This window comes from Phyllopteryx taeniolatus, chromosome 12, assembly GCF_024500385.1.
Source record: "Phyllopteryx taeniolatus isolate TA_2022b chromosome 12, UOR_Ptae_1.2, whole genome shotgun sequence".
Taxonomy (NCBI): domain Eukaryota; kingdom Metazoa; phylum Chordata; class Actinopteri; order Syngnathiformes; family Syngnathidae; genus Phyllopteryx; species Phyllopteryx taeniolatus.
In genome coordinates this window covers 19,241,100-19,261,308 of record NC_084513.1, presented here as the reverse complement: position 1 = coordinate 19,261,308, position 20,209 = coordinate 19,241,100, and the positions used below count along the sequence as shown (strand labels likewise).

Sequence of the window (20,209 nt, the reverse complement as noted above, 5' to 3'; positions counted from 1 at the left end):
ACAATAAAACTGAAAAAGCAAGTTAGGTTAGGATTTTATCTGCATCCTGTTCTATTCTTCTGCATCACTTTCATCTCTGGTACCATCTACCAAAAAAAAAAAAAAAAAAAAAAAAGCAACATTTTAAAGATTTGCTGACATCACGAGTAATGACAATTTGAAATCCCAGGTTTTGTTTGACCTTTTGAGACTTATTTTTCTCAAGCATTTTGGTTGAACTCCAAATTGTATCACTTTGGGGGCCTTGAACCTTTTAGGTTCCACCATAGACTGAAAATAATGTGTTTTTATTATGTTAACCCATGATAACTAGGCAACGGTGCTCAACATGTAACCGATGCATTCAAAAATAATGGCCTTCGCATGTTTAACAGTAGCACATAGCCAAACAGTGCAAGAAGGACCTAACTGCGATCTATGTCTGTAACTGGATTCATGTGTGCATGTAAGGTAGTGAGTGAAACAAGGAGCCTTTAAAGTATGAGCCACGTTTGTGTCACACATGATGAAAAGCAGACTGTCCTCAAAAAGTATCAGATAATTAGCTGATAATGTCATTCATCCCGAAGACTGGGTGGTGCTTAACAGCCACTGGCCCTCAAAGTTGGCTCAAAGAAGAGGATCGTCCCAGTTTTTAGACGCACGCCACATGTTTTTGCACCTCTAGAGTGTCATAAATTGTGTTACGGGGCATGCGTGGTCACAGTGGCCTAGTCGGAATCGCCAGAGCCGTCCCCCGGCTCGCCTAAATCTCAGAAGCACTCAACACCTCCGTGCAAACGGAACCGTTTGTTTATAAAACTGGGGAAAAAAGCCACACTTGCAGTGGCGCAATGGAATTTATAATGGGATGTTTCCCTGACTCTGCTTTGTGTTTGTGTATTCACGCTGTGCAGGTGGAACGCTAAATGCATTTACATGTGTTCAGACTCACTCGCAGGAACATAAAAGTATCCCTGTTGTCCCAGCAAGCATCACCGCTCACATAACGTTACAAGATTTATTCCTCCTCAATACATGATGTCTTCATAAGTATGAACTTATAACATTATTGATGCATTAAATCAAACGTAGACTCTTAAAAAGCTGTAGAGATGGGGGGAAAAAAACAAAACTTTTGCAGTAGTTTGGCTTAAGGTTTCGGGATTTTTGGACAGGACAGAACATTTATTTTAATGTGTTTCAGCAACCACACCTGAAAAACACCGAAGGGGATAGCGGGTTGAAGACTCAGTAGGAACAAATGCAGCAGAACACTTTGTTTGGCCTCAGATTTGTTCAGCTTTAGAAGCAATTTTAAAACCAATCATACAAGTCGTAGCATTATGGTACTAACAATAATAATAACAATAACAGAACAAAAAATAAAAATCATACGTTAAACAAAATAAGACACAATCACACCCGTAAATATCCAAACAGCCATGAGGAAGATGGCAAGTGTCACAGGATCTATTATGAAACCGATTGAGGAACCCCAACAGACCCAACTAAGTCCAGGGCTGATGTGAGATGGTAATAAGGAGTAAATACATTTTAAAACACAAACAATTAAATAATACAATTATTTGAAAAAGATGTTTGGCTCCCGTTCTTTGGGATCTTAGTAAATCGGGGCCCAAGTATCGGTTGATAACAATAGAATAGTCCAAGGCGTCAAACGCTGCACTGAGATCCAGCAGAATAAGGATTGAGCCCTGTCGCTCCTGTTAAAAGCAGGTCATTTTCACTTTTAGTGCCGTCTTTGTGACCAGCTCTACAACCAGGCTGTGAAGAACAGAATTCTTGTTTTGATATGGACCAATGACCTCTCAAATTTTGATGAACACTGGTATTAAAATGAGTGGGAAGAGCATGTCCAGTTTTACCTTTAATCTCAGCTATTTAGACCACCAAGTGTCTATCCATCCAGTCACACTTTCCTTTAACAGTAAATGACGTGAATTCTTGCTTTGAAATACACAAGTCCCCAGATGCTTTAGTTAGTATTAGCATTAAGACTGGTAAAGGCACATACTGTAAATAGAACCTCAAGAATCTCAAGTTCTTTAAACATATACACTGTCAGAATCATTCAAAATGAATAGGGCCCTTGCTTTGACAAACCCAAGTAATGTTTAAAGATTGGAAAGTGCAGCGCTAACAAGAAACCAAATCCTATGTAGTCACTTTGCGGGGACGAGAATCACTTGCTCACATCCATTTTTGGATGCGAGTAAGAAGTTTAAAGCAGCATGACTCACAAATGTGAAAATGAAATAAGGTGAACTCTTAATCCGCAAAGGTTACTATTTATGGTTTTAGGGGTTAAGTGTGCGAAATTTAACTGTTGAATGACTCACCCGCTTTTATTTTTGACTCTTTTTGCTGAAATCTTCCCAAATGATGGAGTGCAGCGAGCTGTCGCTGGCAAACACCAGAGGCTTCCACGCTTTCACTGTGTTTGACATCATGTTTGTTTTTAATGAGAACCACATGCCCACTGCATCGGCATTCGTCTTCATACCAGCATTAAATAAAAAAATATAAAAAAAAAAAAAACATGAAAGTTAGTGCTTTAAACATGTCCAGACCCCTCGGAATGCCATGGGCAGAACGGGTCTAGTCGTCACCGTTGCAATCAATGGGGCCTGTGATCTTCAGGCCTGGAAATCAGCTCTTACCCTTCTACTAGAACCCTCACACACATACACATGAACAATGATATATTATATATTCATCAGCCACAATATCAAATACATCTCTGTATGAGAGAGACGCAGGACTTTCTGTGGAACCATCAAAATTGAGACAACATTTTGTTGTTGTTGTTGTTGTTGTTGTTGAGAGCAAACGTACTGTATGCATGAAACACTTTTATCTGTAAACTTTGAAACAGGCCTCGGGAGAATTGTATTTTTGATTGTATGTCATGCAACTTAGGAGCATGATGCTGAAACACAATCAGCATCAAATAGTCGTAGCTTGCTGTCTTTACAGCCCCTTCGGACGGCAGGTGCGTTCTTTTATGAACGTTCGCACTTGCAGATGTGTTCGCTGACAGGAAGTATCGATGATGAAAATGTCTATCGTGGATTCCCTGTGAACTCAACCCCTTGACCTTTCCCTCTTTCCTAAGGCCTCGAGCTGGCCCCTCGCACCATTGGCCATCTCCCTGCGGCATGCAGGGTGAACTTTGAACTTTGTCTTGCCCCGGAGTCTTCGCTACCAGTCCCTGCAAACCACTACGAGAAATGAGATGCCTCATATTGAAGTTTTGTCAGTTAGTTGGTTAGTTAGTATGAAGCTACGGTATGTTGTGTTCATTGTTCGAAGAAAGCATTCAGTATTTGGTGAAGGTGCAGACTAAAGGATGTATTTTTGCTGTTACACTCTGCTTTCCCTGAGGACAAGTGAGGCAGTTTGTCGCCGTGATTGAGCGCGACGGAACGGCTACCATACACCCTAGTTTGCCGTGGGAACCGAGACAAAACGTGGCAAAATGGGACAAAACACAGACCAAACGCAGCAGAACTTGACAAAACTTGAAAGGACTAGGAGATGCGGGGAAATACATTAGCTTCCCGGCCCACTACGGACCACCTCCAAGTTTTTTCACGGCCTATTATGTGCTGTCAGGGTTAGCTGCATTCACCCTGTTTTACTGCAGCCGACTAGGTTTCTCTTCCGCACCGTGACTGCTGTGGCAAATTTTCTGACTCTTTCAAAATCTGGCTTGCCAGATTATAGGATATCAAGTAGGTAACACTTAATACAGCACAAGGAGCGGGAATGGAAAGCATATGGGTGTAGAGCGGTCCTAACTTCATTAATTAGGGGCAGGTCACATGGGTCAAAGTGTGTTTTTTCTCAGGAAAGGCACATTAAATGGATTAACACTAATCCGAGGGGATTATAAAGCATTATCAACCAGACTTTCCTGGCGGATCACCTCACTTTGTACGCCTGTGGTGTGGGATGTTTGCTTTGGAATCAGGGATTTGGATAACAGCTCCTCCTGTGTCGTTTTCTTTGTAAACACAAACATGGCGGACCTCTTGCTTACCTTTGACCTGCGCTCCTAAACCACAAGTGAGGAAACGTTTTCCTATCAGGGACCAGTTCAGTTTGTGTGTAAAGTCCTCAGAAAGGCCAATAATAATGCTAATCAGATTCATTTGTTTGTTATGATATATTATGAGCATTAGTAAGTCAAAGGTTGAGGGGATTTTTCTCTGAATTATTTTCTTTGATATTTTTGCTTTTTCAAATTGCACGGCATGCTGTATCAAATGCTCTGTGGCCCACGGGTCAGAGGTTTCCAACGCATGTTCCACATTGATGGATTGTGCGGTTGACTCTTTCACCGCAGATTTGTGCAACTGCTTTTATGCGACACTTACTCAAGGCTGTGGTTTTTCGAATTGTCGTTTTAATCCCTGAGTGATTATTATAAATAATGTCATTAACATGCAACAATTTGAGGTTGTCTTTTACCCTTCTGCTTGTCAGTGGAAAGTGATTTGATTGTAATTCATTCATTCAATTCATTGTAATTCATTAGTGATACGTAATTCAAACATTGTATAATTTGTACAATTAATTTATTGAATTTCAGTAGCTCCACCAAAACACCAAAATACTGCTGATGAGTACACAAATGATAACACATCAATCTAATAATTGTAATTAATAAAATCAGCTTTTCTGCAAGGGATATTTTAGGGAGATACAAAAACACCAATAACAATATGTATAATTAATATTATTATTTTTTTTAATTTATGCAATTGTATTCTTTAACATATTTGTATTTATTTTATATTATTTACCAATTTACCCACAGGAATTTTTTTTTTTTTAACACTGCATTTATAGTATACCATTTAATAAACATTCACTGGCCACTTTTTTAGGTACACTAGCGCAAACATCCAAGAGCTGTAGTACTCATAGTAAAATTTGTTTTAGACTGAAAGGTATAGCATTTAGCTACACGAGACAGATAATGTCTCAATATGTTTGATATAGTAGTCTTGTACAGCTATTTCTCTGACAGTAACAGTCTTTGGAAAGGCAATTTTTTTTTTTATTCCTCAATCAGATCTCATTAGATTTTGCGTTCCATAGAATTTTAAGCATTTTAATGTACACTATCTATTTTAAGAGCGTTCTTATTACAGTTTTCCTTCACATTTTTAACAGCATAATTTCCGAACAAAGAGAAGCATGATGTCGTGATTTTCTGCCTCCCACGTAACAGCAAAACACCTCTTTTCCTGCACTGCAGTCCAACATTATCTTCACTGCCAAGAATCAACACCTCCGACAAGCTGTCTCTGGGAAAGAACGCTTGTACTGGAAAAATGCTGCCTTTAGTTCCATCACAGTCCAATGTAATAGAAAAATTTGTGCCGAAAATGAGTGATGTACAGTATGTTGTCTATGTTTTTGCCTTTCATCCACTGCACAAATGCAGAAAAACAAACAAGCCTTTGCATTATGTATGTGTTTTGGGGGCTATTTTTTTTTTGTGTCTCTTTTATATTAATATTTAAGTGTGATATTCAGGAGTAATGCCACTTTAATATCATCAGTCCACATGTACGGTACCAAAGTTCCTCGATTACCCCCTTGTTGTTATTGGACTCACATAAGAAGTTATAGGGCCACCTGTTACTGTACATTGGCATGGATGCCTTCCATCCATCCATCGTTCCATCCACCCCTCCATCCACTTTCACTTATCTAAGGCCGGGACACGGCGGCAGCAGCTGTAGCAGGGAAACTTAGACTTCCCTCTCCCCAGCCACTTCTTCCAGCTGTTCCAGGGCGATCCTGAGGCGTTCCCAACAGGGAGAAATGGTCTCTCCAGTGTCCCGGGCTTCCTCCCAGTGGGACGTGCCCTCAATACCTCACCGGTGAGGCATCCCAATGAGATGCCCAAGCCACCTCATCTGGCTCCTCTCGATGTGGAGGATCAGCGGCCCGACTCTGAGCATGACCGAGCTTCTCACACTATCTCTAAGAGAAAACCCGGCCATCTGTCTATAAAAAATAGAGCCCTCAGTCGCCAAATTGTTTCATGCGCCGGGCGGATTTCAAAAGACACACCCACGTTGCGTCGGTACGCCCATCTTGGAGCCAAATTGGCAAACGCTCCAGCGACCTTGCGCTTGCACAAAAATAAAGATAGGCCAGGCCACCATTTGCGCAGTCTACGAAAATAGCGCGCATTGTGTTGTGTGCTACATTGTGTTACATTACGTTGTCTTGCATTGTGATATCCAGGAGCAAGAAAAAAACTTTCACAACTGCGTTTTTTTCCCCCATGAAAACACAATACAGATCAGACAACATCCTTTTGTGATCCAGTGGAGCCAAGAGATAACGATATTTATTTTGTTTGCCGTAGCTCTAATGACCGAGTCCAAAACATGAACATGAACATGAACACTAATCTTTTTGACAGTAATGCGTTGCAGAATGACGTGTCAAGCGCGTGCTCAGGTCGGTCCACGCGCTCTCTGGTCTTGATTAGACTTGCACCGAACATCTTTGCGGGCCAACACAGAGCACCTTTCATGTTGTCGCCCCGCCTGGTCCCACTCAACTGAGCCTAAGCAGAAACACGCCGGCGCCCCGGGCAAGGTCAGATTTCTCACCCAACCGCAGCATTAAAGGTACATTGCTTTCCCTAATGGTGGCAGGGGAGGAGGAGGAGGAGGAGGGGGAAAACATTGCGGTTATTTTTCATCAATCTCACAGACAATATATTCCATCTCATCACACCCAGAGAGGATGGCAAATGGATGGAGTCCATGTGGTTGTAATCTGCAGGGAACGTCTGGCTCTGCTTTATGACCTTAGAGTCACATCAGCGTTTCAAATCATTCAGGTTATGATCAGTGTCAAGAAAAAAAAAAAAAAAAAAGCGAACATCCACCAAGGCTAAACAAATCCTAATTTGGATAAGCACCTAGTTCCGTGCCTATTGTTGTATCTCGTCATTAATCCTAATTGAACATTTTATTTGCTGCTTCCTTTTGCTTCCTTCCTTTTTTTAAGTAGCAGCATACTTACATTTGCACGTTTGGAAACACTTAACAATAATGCATCCCTTAGACCATATTTCAAAATTACATGAATGGGTTATTAATATCATAAGTCATTTGCAAATCATTTATAAATTACAATAAACTGTTGGCTCAATATTTGGCATGTTTAAGCTACAGACTATAATTACCATATTTCCTCAAAGTCTATCAGGGGTAAGGCATACTTCGATGGGAGACATTTATTTCTACAAATGCAGGTTTTATAGAAATCTTTCATATTTATACAAACACAAATATATACATTGAAATAATGTGAATGTGGGCTCACTTTTTAATAAGCATGTGGTCACTCCCGTATTTGTAGTGACGTTCCCTTTTTTTCCATTGTAATTACTGTGTCTATAAATAAAATGTATTGTTGTTTAGAATTGCTGAAAATTGCTTGGCATGCCAAGTGGGGGGGAAGGGGCAAATTTAGTACATTTTTGAAAGACGAATGACTTTTATCATAAGCCCCGTATCTAACAAGCAAATAAAAGGCAATGAAAACATGTCGCAAATTTTCATTTTAGCCTCGTTTTCTTCACTTCTGTCTGTCATCAAATGTAAATTCACTCAGTATGAAGTTGAGTCACATAAACTCAATTTTGCATGACATGACGCAAATATTTGAGCTCAAGACACTGTTTCATTTATTGGACGTCCATTTGAGTAGCGTTACAGTCACAGTGCGCTATAGGCTGGCCCGTGTTTGGCCAACGGGAATGCACGACTCATTGCAATGCTAATCTGCAGAAATGGCTGCTGCTGGTGTGTGTGTGTGTGTGTGTGAGGGGGGGTTACGTGGGGGAGAAAACAGCGTACCTTTTGTTAAACACCGCTGAAAGAACTGGCTGCCTCTGTTCTCTTTTTAAAACAAACAGAATGGATGGATGTGCGTGGCCAATCCGCAATATGATGTGTTTAATTTCGAAAGCTGTATGCCCTGACTGACTCGTCCGATAGGAATGCAATGTCATGTAAAGTGAATAAAACCAGGTAACATCACACACAAAGCGTTTGCATTCACTGACCTATTATGGAGTTGTTGCACTTCTCCCCACTACCACTAACACCTCCTCCTCCTCTTTCTCTTAAAACTTCTGAGACTTGGACGTCTTGCAAGGTGCCTCAAAACAGGCTGGAGGCCCTTTTTGTTTTGAGCTTTTCACATTTGAGGGCCGTGCTGTGTGCTGTGGGGGGACTATGTGACAACGCTGAAAAGAGAGCGAGGCAGGATTGGCTCACACGGTCGGGGGGGGGGGAAGGAGCCTTGGCTAAATATTGGTCCCGCTCCGAGAAAAGAGAACGGGATTAGCATACGACGACCAAGTAGAACTAATCTTCTGTGACATAATAGAAGTGTACATAAACAAGATCCCAGGCGACAGAGTGGCACCGCCCAAAAACATTCATTGGAACACCATCTGACCTCTGATTTGATGAAATTTACAAACAATTTTGCCCATATAAAATAATATAAAGTGAATTAATCTGTTCAAGGGTCAAACTCTGGCCAGATTTCCTGAGCCTTCAGCTCCGCAAACATCTCAAGGATTGACTCCGCAAGTGATTTGCTTATTGAAAGGAAAACACTGGAAGCTAATTATAGTGACTCGCTCTGGTGCAAAGAAGCACACCGCAATGTTCTTTTGAGCCATTTGTTAAAAGTAGTCCTATTTTTTTCAGCCACTTAAAATGCTCAAGTTTCTCAATGGAGAAGAAGGCAGAGTTGTATTTTTAATCATTTGTTTTTATTTGTTTCTATGCCTTTCCGTCATCATATGTCTTTATGTGAAACCGGTTTGTGGTTGCCAAAAAAAGGTTGAGGGGAGGGGGGGGGGGAAATATCAATGGATTAATCGACTGACTCGCCTTTCATCACATTACAGTCCACCGCAAAATGTCTTTAGTCATTCATCCCGCATGGCTGACCTGAGCTCTCACGAACTACGTTCTAGGTTTTGCGTAATGCGTCCGATCTACACGCTCATTGTATGAATATTGCAACTTTAAGAGGTTCCACTGAAATACGGAGACCGATAATAAAAACAGACACCAACATGTGGTCCCTTGAACATACATTAATTTAAAAAAACAAACAAAACAAAAAAAAAACACACCTTGGGGCCTTTCATATGTGCACAAACCTCTGCAGGCCACATGGAGTTGAATGCCAGTAGAATAATAGTCATTGGTTAGAAAATGTAAAGAACATTGGAAATGAAGGCTCACCAGGAAAAACTCCAAATGCAGCGTTTGGATACTTTCGACATGATTGCAAAGGATTCTGTTTAACGTCATCGTAGCGCTCCGTCGTTCTCGGAGGCTTCGTTTGGCTCCAGTTAAAGTCCTTCTTGGTTCACGGTTTGGCGCCGCTGTTGTGATGTTTGGACGCGTGTCTAATCGTTGTCACTTGGATTGATTTCTTGTGTCGACGGACTGTATATTTGTTGAAATATTCTAGCGTATTCTAGGTCGCACAACAAAGGAAAAAAAAAAAAAACAAGGCGTCCTCCCCATGATCCAAATTCAGGTGCAGTGGATTGAACCTCGTATTTGCCAATTAAAGCTCCTTTTAGGCAATTCCTGAATTATTAGTTGATGATGCAAAGTGACGTCTCCATGGAGGTTGAATACAAAGCTTGTTCAGGAACGTTGTGTAAAGAAAGCAGATTACATTACATGTCATGTAAACACGTTGATTACCGAAAGGTTGGGACACGACATGTTCAATTGAGTGCAAATATATTTCACGTTCAAATTGCTTAACCTCACTGTTATTGTGTAACTGCTCTCATTTTGAATGCATTCAATGAAGGTTGATGGGTTTAAGAGTGCAACGGTGGGTCATCACCCTCAGTTAGCCTAAGAACTCTTACCATTATCGAGTGAATAATTTTTTTTTCCATTTCCCAGCTCTCTGTTTATGTTGCCGTTTTTAATGGGGAGTCGATAAGGAAAATTGACTTTTTATTGTTTGTATACAAATAATTAGGTCTCTGGAGTGGCTGCCCACCCGTCAAGTGTGAAATTAAACAACCACGTACTATATATATCTGCTGAGCTTTTCCTGCCCGTGTCGTCCATTGTCTGTTGTGTTTTTGTTTATAGTCATCTTCAATGTATGAAAATGCAATGTTGTAGCATTCAAAGCAGATTTCCCTTTAGAATAATAAAGCTCATCCTTATCCATATCCTTATCTGCCTCTTTCTGAAAATGTGTCCATGAGCGAGCGGTTCCGCACTTCTATCGCCCTGTTACATAACAGTGGGGGTAATTTACATAATAAATTAGCATTGTGCTCCTACATAAGCGGCACTGAAGTTTAAAAAAAAAAAAAAAAATGGTCCCGGAAAATTCAACCCGTTTAGGACCTTATAATCAGGACAAATCCACTCTTAACACACCTCAAACCTAAGGATAATCTTAAAGATAGGCTGGCATTTGAAGTCCTTGGTCGGGAAGGGGCAAAATCGGGACAAAAACACGCTGATTGTCTTTCTGTGTGTACCGGGCCTAACCCGATACTACTTTGACCATAGGTATATAAGGACATGGCAATTGCAGCGCACCTTTTCTGATGGTTACATCTGCTTCTTTTTCTGAGCATACCGCAACCAGCTGTCAACTGGTTGAGAGGGTCTTGTTCACAAACCACTGTTGTGAAACATCTTACCATTTTTACACCGAAAAGTCAGCCACACTACTCGTGCTCTGTCTGTCATAGCTGTCTATTGGGCCAAATGCTAACACTGACACAATTTGTTCACGTACACACTACACGTACAAATATTTTAATCATGTCTCAATAACGTCCAGGGGAAACAACACACGATCGCGCAATGACTAAATTGGAGTACTGTACATACACCGTACCGACATGAGCCTAATTATTTTTTCACCCCGATCAAAGTCATCACAGGTCCAATTGTTGGAAATCTCTGCTAATCCTAAACGATGATCCTGTGGTGCGGGCTGTGTCAAGAGTGACTTTTTTCCCCCTGCGTAATGTGCTTGAAAAACGGTCAAGGCCGACAATCAAACACGTTGAACCTGTTCAATTTTACGATAACAAATCTTTATGTCACCAACACTGAGTTTGACCCAGCCTCGGACTCCATGATTGTAATGTGAAACAGAATGATAGCCAATTAGGCAAATTAGCTGCTAATGCCTTATGGCACCATGTTGCCTCTCACCGGTCTGTCTTGCTACGACATCTGGTTAAGGAGAGGAGACTCACGATTGTCTGTGGAGATATCGTTATATGTCTGGTGTGCTGTGACGATCATCTTGAGTACACCCCACACAATAAAAGCAGTATAATCACAATATTTATTTTTTTTCTAATTGTGTGTGGGGTCCCTGACATTTAAAAATCGTTTAAGATGCTAAAGATTGGTATGCGTTCGGTATTGGTATCGGATATGTCCCCCACTGTACTTTGGTTCGTAAACTATTCCGGTCCCAACTCTCCTTGTATTGACCTCTGCAGCTGTCAACAATCGCAGTTTCCTTGAGAACCGTTTGTTGTCTTGTTTCTTCTGTTGATAAGATGTGTTAGGAAACCTGTTGAGTTGTGGTCATTTATGACATTCATTTAGCATGTAGGATTCTGGCTACATGAGTATCGTGTAAATAAGGTTTAGGCTAGATTGAATGCCTGTCTGTGAAGTAATCTGCCGTTATATTGCCTTCCTGTGTCTCGCCACAATGGTGTGAGTAAAAGGCATTACAATTGAAAACCTGTTTGCGAAATGGCCACCATAGCAACAGGGTCAAAAAATATCAAAATAGTACATTTTTGACAGGTGAGCATGAGAGTTGGGTATGAACTTGATACTTTTTATAGTAATGTGTTTATTGTTTTTTTTAAATATATGTAATAACCCAAGAGTTTGGGGAATTTGACATATCAAAAGGCCCAGGTAAGCGCTGAAAACCAACAATAGATCTCCTGCTATCCGTCAGGCAACACCGTGTTAAAACTAGTCACGAGTGTATTCAGGATATTATTGCCTGGGCGCAGGAGCATGTTGGAAAAATGATGTCAGTAAAAAAGGTTTGTTGCCGTATCTCCAAACGTAAGCGAAGACGCCACCATCCAAGGCGAAGGCCATAAATCATCAGCGTCCACAAACGCTGCCGACATCTCTCTGAGCCTGAGCTCATCTGAGATCCTCTGACACAAAATGGAAAAGTGTGCCTTGGCCTGAAGAGCTTACGTTTCAAATTGTTTTAGTGAGAGGTTAAATCAGGGTTGTCAAATGCTACAGGCGAATGGGGAAAAGGAGCATCCAGGTTATCCAGACAACATTTTATTGTGTATCCAATAGGTAAAGTCATGTTCCCAGTCGTCATCTTGGCAATAACAAATAACTGCAGTAAGACAGGGAGTCTTAGTCACATTAATGTATCCCACACATGAAATACGTTGAACTAATTATTTGTTTTGCACATCTCAGAGATGATTTTTGTGCGCCAAATGCTGGTGATGGTTAGCCATAAGACCATTCCTGGGTTGCCCGGGTTCAGGGGAAGTGTGACGTTACGATGATTGCTCTTTGGTGTTGTGATCAGTGTACAGCTTTTTCAACCCAGTAAACCTGGATTCAAATCAGCGGAGGGTTTTACTCTTCAGACCTCCATGACAAATGTGATGTTGTATTTTTCCACCCCAAAGATTCAGATGGTTTGAGGCTATTTATTAATCCTCGGAGTTCCGTCACAAACGGGGGGTATGGGTGAGCTCCAAAATAGACCCCGGAGATAGGTGAAGCACAAGTGTGACTGGAATGGGGAATCTGTGTAAGACATGGGCTCGCCTGCAGAGGGGGTGTGAGACGTGGGACAGCGAATCCACCATGTAAATACTATATTGATGTAACAGATAAACATGCTCCTGATGAAACATTGTATGCACCGTCTACAAACAAGTTTGATAGCGGGTCTGAGAATTTAAAACCCTCCTATGTTACTTGAGCAGAACCTGTCAGAAGAATTAGTCACATTAAATATGAATGTTATAAAGGCACGATTCTGCATTCACTTCTGTGCTAAGGAGTCGCTATCATAAGGCACAGAATAATCTAGAATAAGGCACAGAATGGTGATTTAAATGCTCCGATCATACACACACAGACCAAATGAAAGTTTCTTGTAAACATTTCCACTCTCCAGGTTTACGAGGGCGAAAGGCTGCCGAGCGTAGGCGGCATTTAGCGCTTTTCAAACACACGTGTTGTGAGAAGCGGGGGCATTTTGATGAAGGGGTGCCGGACCTCGGCGGCGCTAACTGCGCTCGGTTTGTTGGGCTGGATGACCTGTTTATTTGGACTTGTAGGGCACATGTCCTCGGGTCCTGGACCCATCTGTTAATAAGCTGCCATGGTGGGGGTTTTCGGTGAGCCAAAATAAGCATCAGCACCGGCCAAAAAGTTCAGCGCGGCGGGGTGGCGTGTGTTTATTTACCGCTCACACACTCCGACTGAACACACAGCACCGAAGATCTGGTTAAGGATTATTTTATTACTTCGCAGTTTGTACAGTTTCTACCATGGAAAAATAACATGTAACATAAGACCGTATTTACAATTCCATTTTTACAAAGTGTCTTTACAAGATTTGAGTTGCTTCCAATAAAAAACAAAAGTGATACTAAAACACACACAACATCCACATCCACACACATCCAAATCAAATTGGACTACACACATAAATAAATATAGACATTCACTGACTGTTCCACGACAAACATTTCTACAGCCAAGAAGATGTACAATGCATTATTTCCACACGTTATGATTTAATTAATAAACATTACATAGTATTCCCAGTATAATTCTTTGTTAATCAATTAATGGAATATCGCTAACATATCGAAAAGGACCATTTAATTTTTTTTTCTTTCATGCCAACAGAATGCGAACAGTTGTCATGCAAAAAAAAAAACACTGAAAGCTCTCCAATTGAAGCGCATACTTTTTTTTTTTTTTTTTTTTTTTTTTTTTTTTTAAGTCAAATGGACTACATGCAACGGAACTATGTGACTTACATATTCTGGGTTAGACAACCGTGACATCATCCATCGGTCAAAATAAATAGATCTTGTACCTTTCTTCAAGAGTCGCCGACTTTTATCTTGTTTCTTTGTGTTGCGTGTTCTCTCGGCTCATCAAACTATACTTTGTTGCTGCTGTTTGTTGAGATTTTGGTACTGGCAAAAGCACAACAGTAGACGTAGTAAAACAGTCAGATGAAAACTGTACACACCAATCTGACGAAGTGAGTCAGAGGGGTTCTGAAGGGCTGTCTTGTGGTGCCTTGAGGGAAGAGGACAGTTATTTCATAAATGGAAGGGGAGGTGGGCGGCGGTGTTGGCTTTTGGGACAGTTCACGATTCCACACTTTCTTCCCGGATAGTCTCTGACAGATACGGGGGAGGGAAAGAGCGACTAGATTTGCCTCACTTTGCGACTCAGTGTCTTTCGAGTGACGGTTTCTGATGATGGGTATGGGTATGGTGCTGCCGGAGTCTGGGCCCTGGGAAAAAAGACAAAACGAGCAAAAATTAAAGCTGTGAACTGCGACCAAAGTTGGGAGGTATGGAAGACAAGAGGACCCTTTTATACCGACTTTGAAGGACATTTGACTCGAGTCACAAACAGTCACTGCACTTATGCATATCTGCTATGAATTTCTTCAAGGCGGCCATTTTATTATACACAAAACGTCCGTGAACTTGTGGAGTTATTAGTTCGTGTTTTATGGAACCATTGAATTTCACTATCATGCACCAGCATCACACATTATTTTCACAAGTTAGCATTGTCCGTCTGTCTCGTAGAAGTTAAAATTCAGTATACTGTCGAAAAACCTTTGAAGCTTTCATTCATTCGACAAGTACAATATATTGTAGTTAGCGTGTCATGCTGCAGACTGATATATGCAAAAAGTGTGACAATAAAAGTCTATTGTCCCAATCATTCATGAATGCGCGCAACGGTGATCTGATTCAGAGACGGGCCTGTCACAATGATTTGCAACATCACAGATTTTTGGCATCGAAGCGGACTTGCTGTTGTTGTGTTTGAATTTTATATGACAGCTTGGAGTCATAGGGGAAAGCACTGTAGTTGATACGCACATGAAAATATGGATGTACATTGTAATGTTTGCCTCTTTTTTTAGATAAACATTCTACATTATCTATCTATCTATCTATCTATCCATCTATCTATATAGATATATATATATGATATAAAAAGTCTAAACACCCCTGTTAAAAGGCCAGGTGAAAAATGACAAAAATTTAAAAAAAATTAAAAAAAAAAAAAAAAAAAGGTTTTCCACAATTAATGTGATGTATAACCTGTACTCGGAATTGATTTTTTTAGTAGTAAAAAAAACTACTGATGATGTGGTTGCACAAGTGTGCACACCCTATTATAAATGGGATGTGGCTGGGATTGGAGCACACAGCTTTCAATACCTCAAATAAATTTCAGTTATTCTGGAAGGCTTTTCCTGACAGTTAGTTTTTTCTAACGTAAGCCTCAAAGGGTTTGTGCTAACACAGGTATTCTGAACTGTTCATAATTCCCTCCACCTTGTCGAAGGCCCCAGTTCCAGGTGAAGGGGGGAAAAAAAACAACGCCCAAAGCATGTGACCACCATGCCTCACCGTATGTATGGTGTTCTTTTGGCGATGAGCGGTGTAGTGTGTGGGAATTATTGTCCAAAGGTTTCATCAGCCAATAACACATTTTCCCACAAGTGTTTGGGAGCGTTTGTACAGAAAATGGATGGCTGGAGGGTATTGTAGTGCGTCATTGATCTGATAATGTTGAAACAGCTTGAAAAGTTAATGGCGAGAAGAGCCTCATGTGATTAAACCAGTGAGAATCGAGTCCAGAGTGACCTCATACTTACGGTGTTGATTGACTAGTAATAGTTCGGGAGTCTGGAAGGTCTTGACAGTGGCGGGGCCTTCCCCTCCGGTCGTCATTACTTGCACCTCCAGTCTGTAGTAGGTGGACGGCCGCAGGTTGGACACGACCAGCAGATTGTGATCCTGCCGAGGGACGACAGACTCACGCAATCAGATGAAATCCTAGCGAAAGTCTGCTTTACCGTGTGAACGGGCTGCGAGCGGAGGGGCCTATCTCTGCACAAGACTCAGACAAAAACAAATCGCGGCTTTCATAAGACTGCCTCGCTCTTGTCTCTTCAGCTGATGTGATAGTGTGTCGTGGGTGGCGTTATTTATAGTCGTGCTCCAGAGGCTGGGAGGTGCAGATAGGCGCCCCGTGTTGTTGATGGAATAGATGATGTCAAAAAGCTGTTTCCTTTTCTTCGCAAAGGATAAAAGGGAAAGTAGACGCAAAGGCAGATGAAACGATACCGGAGTGTGAGAACAACGCCGTCTCGGAGCTTTTCCCCGAGTGTCTGTCTGCATGCAAGGTTCGTGCGAGGAGGGCCACGGGGCATTAACCTAAAACCAGCCTCAGCACTGAGAAATAAAACATGAGAGATGGAGCTTTCATCTCAAGGAAACACAAGCGACCTGTAGAACAATTCATCATATGTTTTTATACTGTAGGAATTTTAAACAACATAGTGAAAGACAATGAAAACAGCTCTGGGTTAATTGTATTCAGCAAAGGCATACATTTGAGCCATAGTCTCTGATGCTGGTCATAATTTTGCATCATGTACAAATTGTGTATGTTTTTAACAGTACTTCTCAACATGGGCCGAAAGCGTATCATTTTCTCCTTTATCGAGACTATTTTCCTCGTAGCTACAAAAGACAGTCCTGGATTATCGGAACCTGATATTAACCTATTATGGGCAGGCCAAATTTCCTAGCTTGACAAAAATACATTTTTTTTTTTAGTTCAAAAATGTTTTTTTTAAAGGACGGGTTACCGTCTCGCTTTCTCGGAATGTTCTGAACTCCTGTTTCCATGCCAACATCGTGCTGTGCAGCACAATAATATTGGAGTGCCAATTTTCCAATTTAGTGGGAAGGCATACAAGGAAACTCTGGAAGAACTTTGAAGTGAACTACACGAAACCACTATGATGTCAGCTGCAGTGTTGTTGGATGTGCAGATTAGTGTTCTTGCAATTTGGCGGTTTAGTAATGAAATGTCACTTCCACAAGTGAAAATTTGTGGATGATTTATGATTATTATGTTTTTATACCCTTTATATGAATTTTATGTTCACTTTTCTCTTCAAAAGGAACATTCTGATTCAGGCATCCAAACATCCGGTGAATAGCCGCACACTGCCGTCGGAGCGGTCGGGATCATTTTGATGAGACCGGACAGTGCCCGGAAAGTGTTACCCTGGTAACCAGAGCTCTGCTATGTGACAAAGCGGTGTTATTTCTTACCGGAGGCAGGATTTGGGACTGGGAGATGATGCTGTTGGGCAGGCTGTTCTGTCGACTCTCAGTGGTGATCTCAGCCCAGGTGACTTGAAAGCCCGTAATGCGTTGGTGGGCCGCCACCCGGGACACGCGCCACAGGAAACTGCCGGTGATATTTCCTCCACTGATGGAAAACGTAGCTGTCAGGTTTTCAGGCTTGGCCAAAACTTTAGGAAGTGCTGCAGCTGTTAGGAAAGAGGGGAGAAAAAAAAACAAAAAAACAGTTCTTCGGTCTGTTGCCAAGTATTCAGTCGAAGATTGATACCATTCTAGGCCGGTATGCTATCTATAAAGCGAGGAGGAATCAGTAAATTACACTTCAAACCTTAATACCACCGCCAAGGACGTTGCTTTTTCATCCATATCTGTGACGACATTTTGCAAAACCTCAATCAATCATAGTTAGAATACATGTTTTTGTACACTGGCCTTGCAGGAGGTATGCGCTCCACAGAGATCCGTATAAACCGACACGTAGTACTTGTGTGGGGTGTTACGTGCCAGACTATTTCTTGGCCCAATCAAAAGCTGCTTTTTTTTCAGTGCCGAGAATCCCAAAATGTTGAAATATTGTTTTGATAGTTTATGGAATTTTTTTTTCATTATCGTGATTAAATACACTTGCAGTATTTAATTGCTGTATGAACAGTAATCAGATTGCTTTGTTAAATGTCTAAATACTTGCCTGCCTCCCCCGGGCAGTGGATGTGTTTGTGAGTCTTGCTCCGGATGGTAGCGCAGGACGGCGTGAGAAAGGTGGTGCTCTCCTCCTTGGAGCGTCTCTTGGACTTGAGCATGTGAACCGTGACCTTGTACTTGCAGGAGAACAACAGGCCCGGGAGGTTGATGTAGTTCTCCTGAGCCAACAAACACACCATTGAGTCCCGCTGATGACTTTGACATGACACCGGGGGTCACGTCCCGCCGAGCCTCGGAGATAATTAAAAGCGCGGCGCCAAGGCGGATCACATTCCCGCTCGGGCTCAGTGAACATGGTGCGCATTAGAGAGCCTCACTTTTATTCTCTTCGCTATGATAATTCAGTGAGCAAACCTGTTCATGTTCCATGCCAAATAACATGTACTTTCAGGGTGTGAATTCTGGTGGTTTGTTAGAGCCGGCGTTAACGTTATCAACCTAAACTTGGCGCACAACCAAAACAAACAGACTGAGACCACTTGAGCAGGTCGGTCTCGGCCAGTTTGTAACCGAACTCTGGTCAGTTCAGCTGAGATGTGCGCACAGCACGAACCACAAGAATCAAAATGTACGCAAAACGGGACGTTACATCGCTGAGCCACTGTTAAGAGGATAGTAGTAGAAGGCATATAGACATGTCAGTGTAGTTTTGGTCATATACAGATCTACAGGTGCATCTCAATACATTTGAATATCATAGAAAAGGCCACATGTTCCAGTAGTTCAATTAAAAAAGTCAAACTCATGTTATACAGATACGTTAAACACAATTCAAGCTTAATTACTTTGTTAGAAATCATTTTCATTGTTTCTTAGGTAATTCCTTAAGATGGTGAATTTTGGGTTTTCGCTAGCTAGCGTAACCTATAATCATCCAAATGATCAAAACTGCAATTATGAAATATTTCGGTCTGTCTAGAGCAGGGGTGTCAAACTCTTTTTTGTCTCGGGCCGCATTGACGTTATGATTTAGAACAGTGACATGTTTCATCACCAAAATCATATTATTACCATTACACAACAAATTGAATGTTAATGTGTGACTTAGTGAGAACATTTACATCTATCGAGATGATTATCATACGCGTTTGTGTTTATCTGGCAGTTTTTTTGTTAAAGGCCATCAAAGTATTAAAGTTAATGGTGATACTTTTGCATTCTGCAGTTGTTTTGGCGAAAGTAGCATCAACAAATCAGAAACACTAGTATTGCAATATAATGATTTTCAAGTGACACTAACTGGTACATATACAGTTCAGTCAGTATATTACATTTTGGGGGGCCTACACTGTTCCTTTTTAAAGTGGTAATGTGTCAAAACCATTGTTTCCACCAAGCAGTCCAAGTCAGTTCAATACGTTTGATGTTATGGTTTATGTTTTGCGCGCCCTTTCGTCTGGGTACTGGTCACATTAGTATTATATTATATTTGTGTACGAGAGAACCTTTTAAAAATCCATTTCCGAAGCCTTGGGGTAGAAATATCCCCATACAAGCACAAATCCATTGGAGTTATGTATACGCTACAAGGTTGCGATTTTCACCCTATGCTTTTTACTGAACAACTTTTGGTCAGATGTTAAAGATCCAAGTAGATCAAATCACTTTCCGCTTCAGTCCAGACCAGAGAACCAAGTGATAAGTGTGAACATATTCAAACGTTCGCAATTTATTGGATGCTGCACCCAAATAATTTACTTCTCATCTCTTTTTCAAGGAAATCTCGCTGACGTGTGAATTTTAATCTCTCATTGGAAATAGTGGAGCATCTGTAATAACGGCGGGCGCTCCCTGGAGAGCCGGCGTGTACATTCTCTCTGATACTAAACAACTTTGATTCAAAGTGAATGAGGCGCTGCGCTCACATGAAAGCACAAGCCTGGAATCCTTCCCGGCCATCTATAGAAGCAGGATGTATATTTCCTAGCAACCACAGTCAGGCTCCCCAAGGAATGTGTTGATTGGCCAGGTCTCTGCCATCCTGTATCCGCT

The 20,209-nt window shown here is 41.4% G+C and overlaps 1 protein-coding gene across 1 annotated transcript in view; it reads right to left on the bottom strand.

Annotated features, from left to right (window-relative positions):
• Nucleotides 1-13,588: 13,588 nt before the first annotated feature.
• Nucleotides 13,589-20,209, bottom strand: part of LOC133486917 (anosmin-1) — a 62,633-nt gene continuing 56,012 nt past the window's right edge. Inside the window, exons 11-14 of the mRNA XM_061792766.1 lie at nucleotides 18,204-18,375; nucleotides 17,483-17,703; nucleotides 16,012-16,153; nucleotides 13,589-14,622 (exon numbers count right to left, since the gene is read on the bottom strand). Of these exons, the coding sequence (XP_061648750.1) occupies nucleotides 14,558-14,622; nucleotides 16,012-16,153; nucleotides 17,483-17,703; nucleotides 18,204-18,375 (600 nt within the window). The 3' untranslated portion in view covers nucleotides 13,589-14,557. The remainder of the gene's footprint in view (nucleotides 14,623-16,011; nucleotides 16,154-17,482; nucleotides 17,704-18,203; nucleotides 18,376-20,209) is intronic.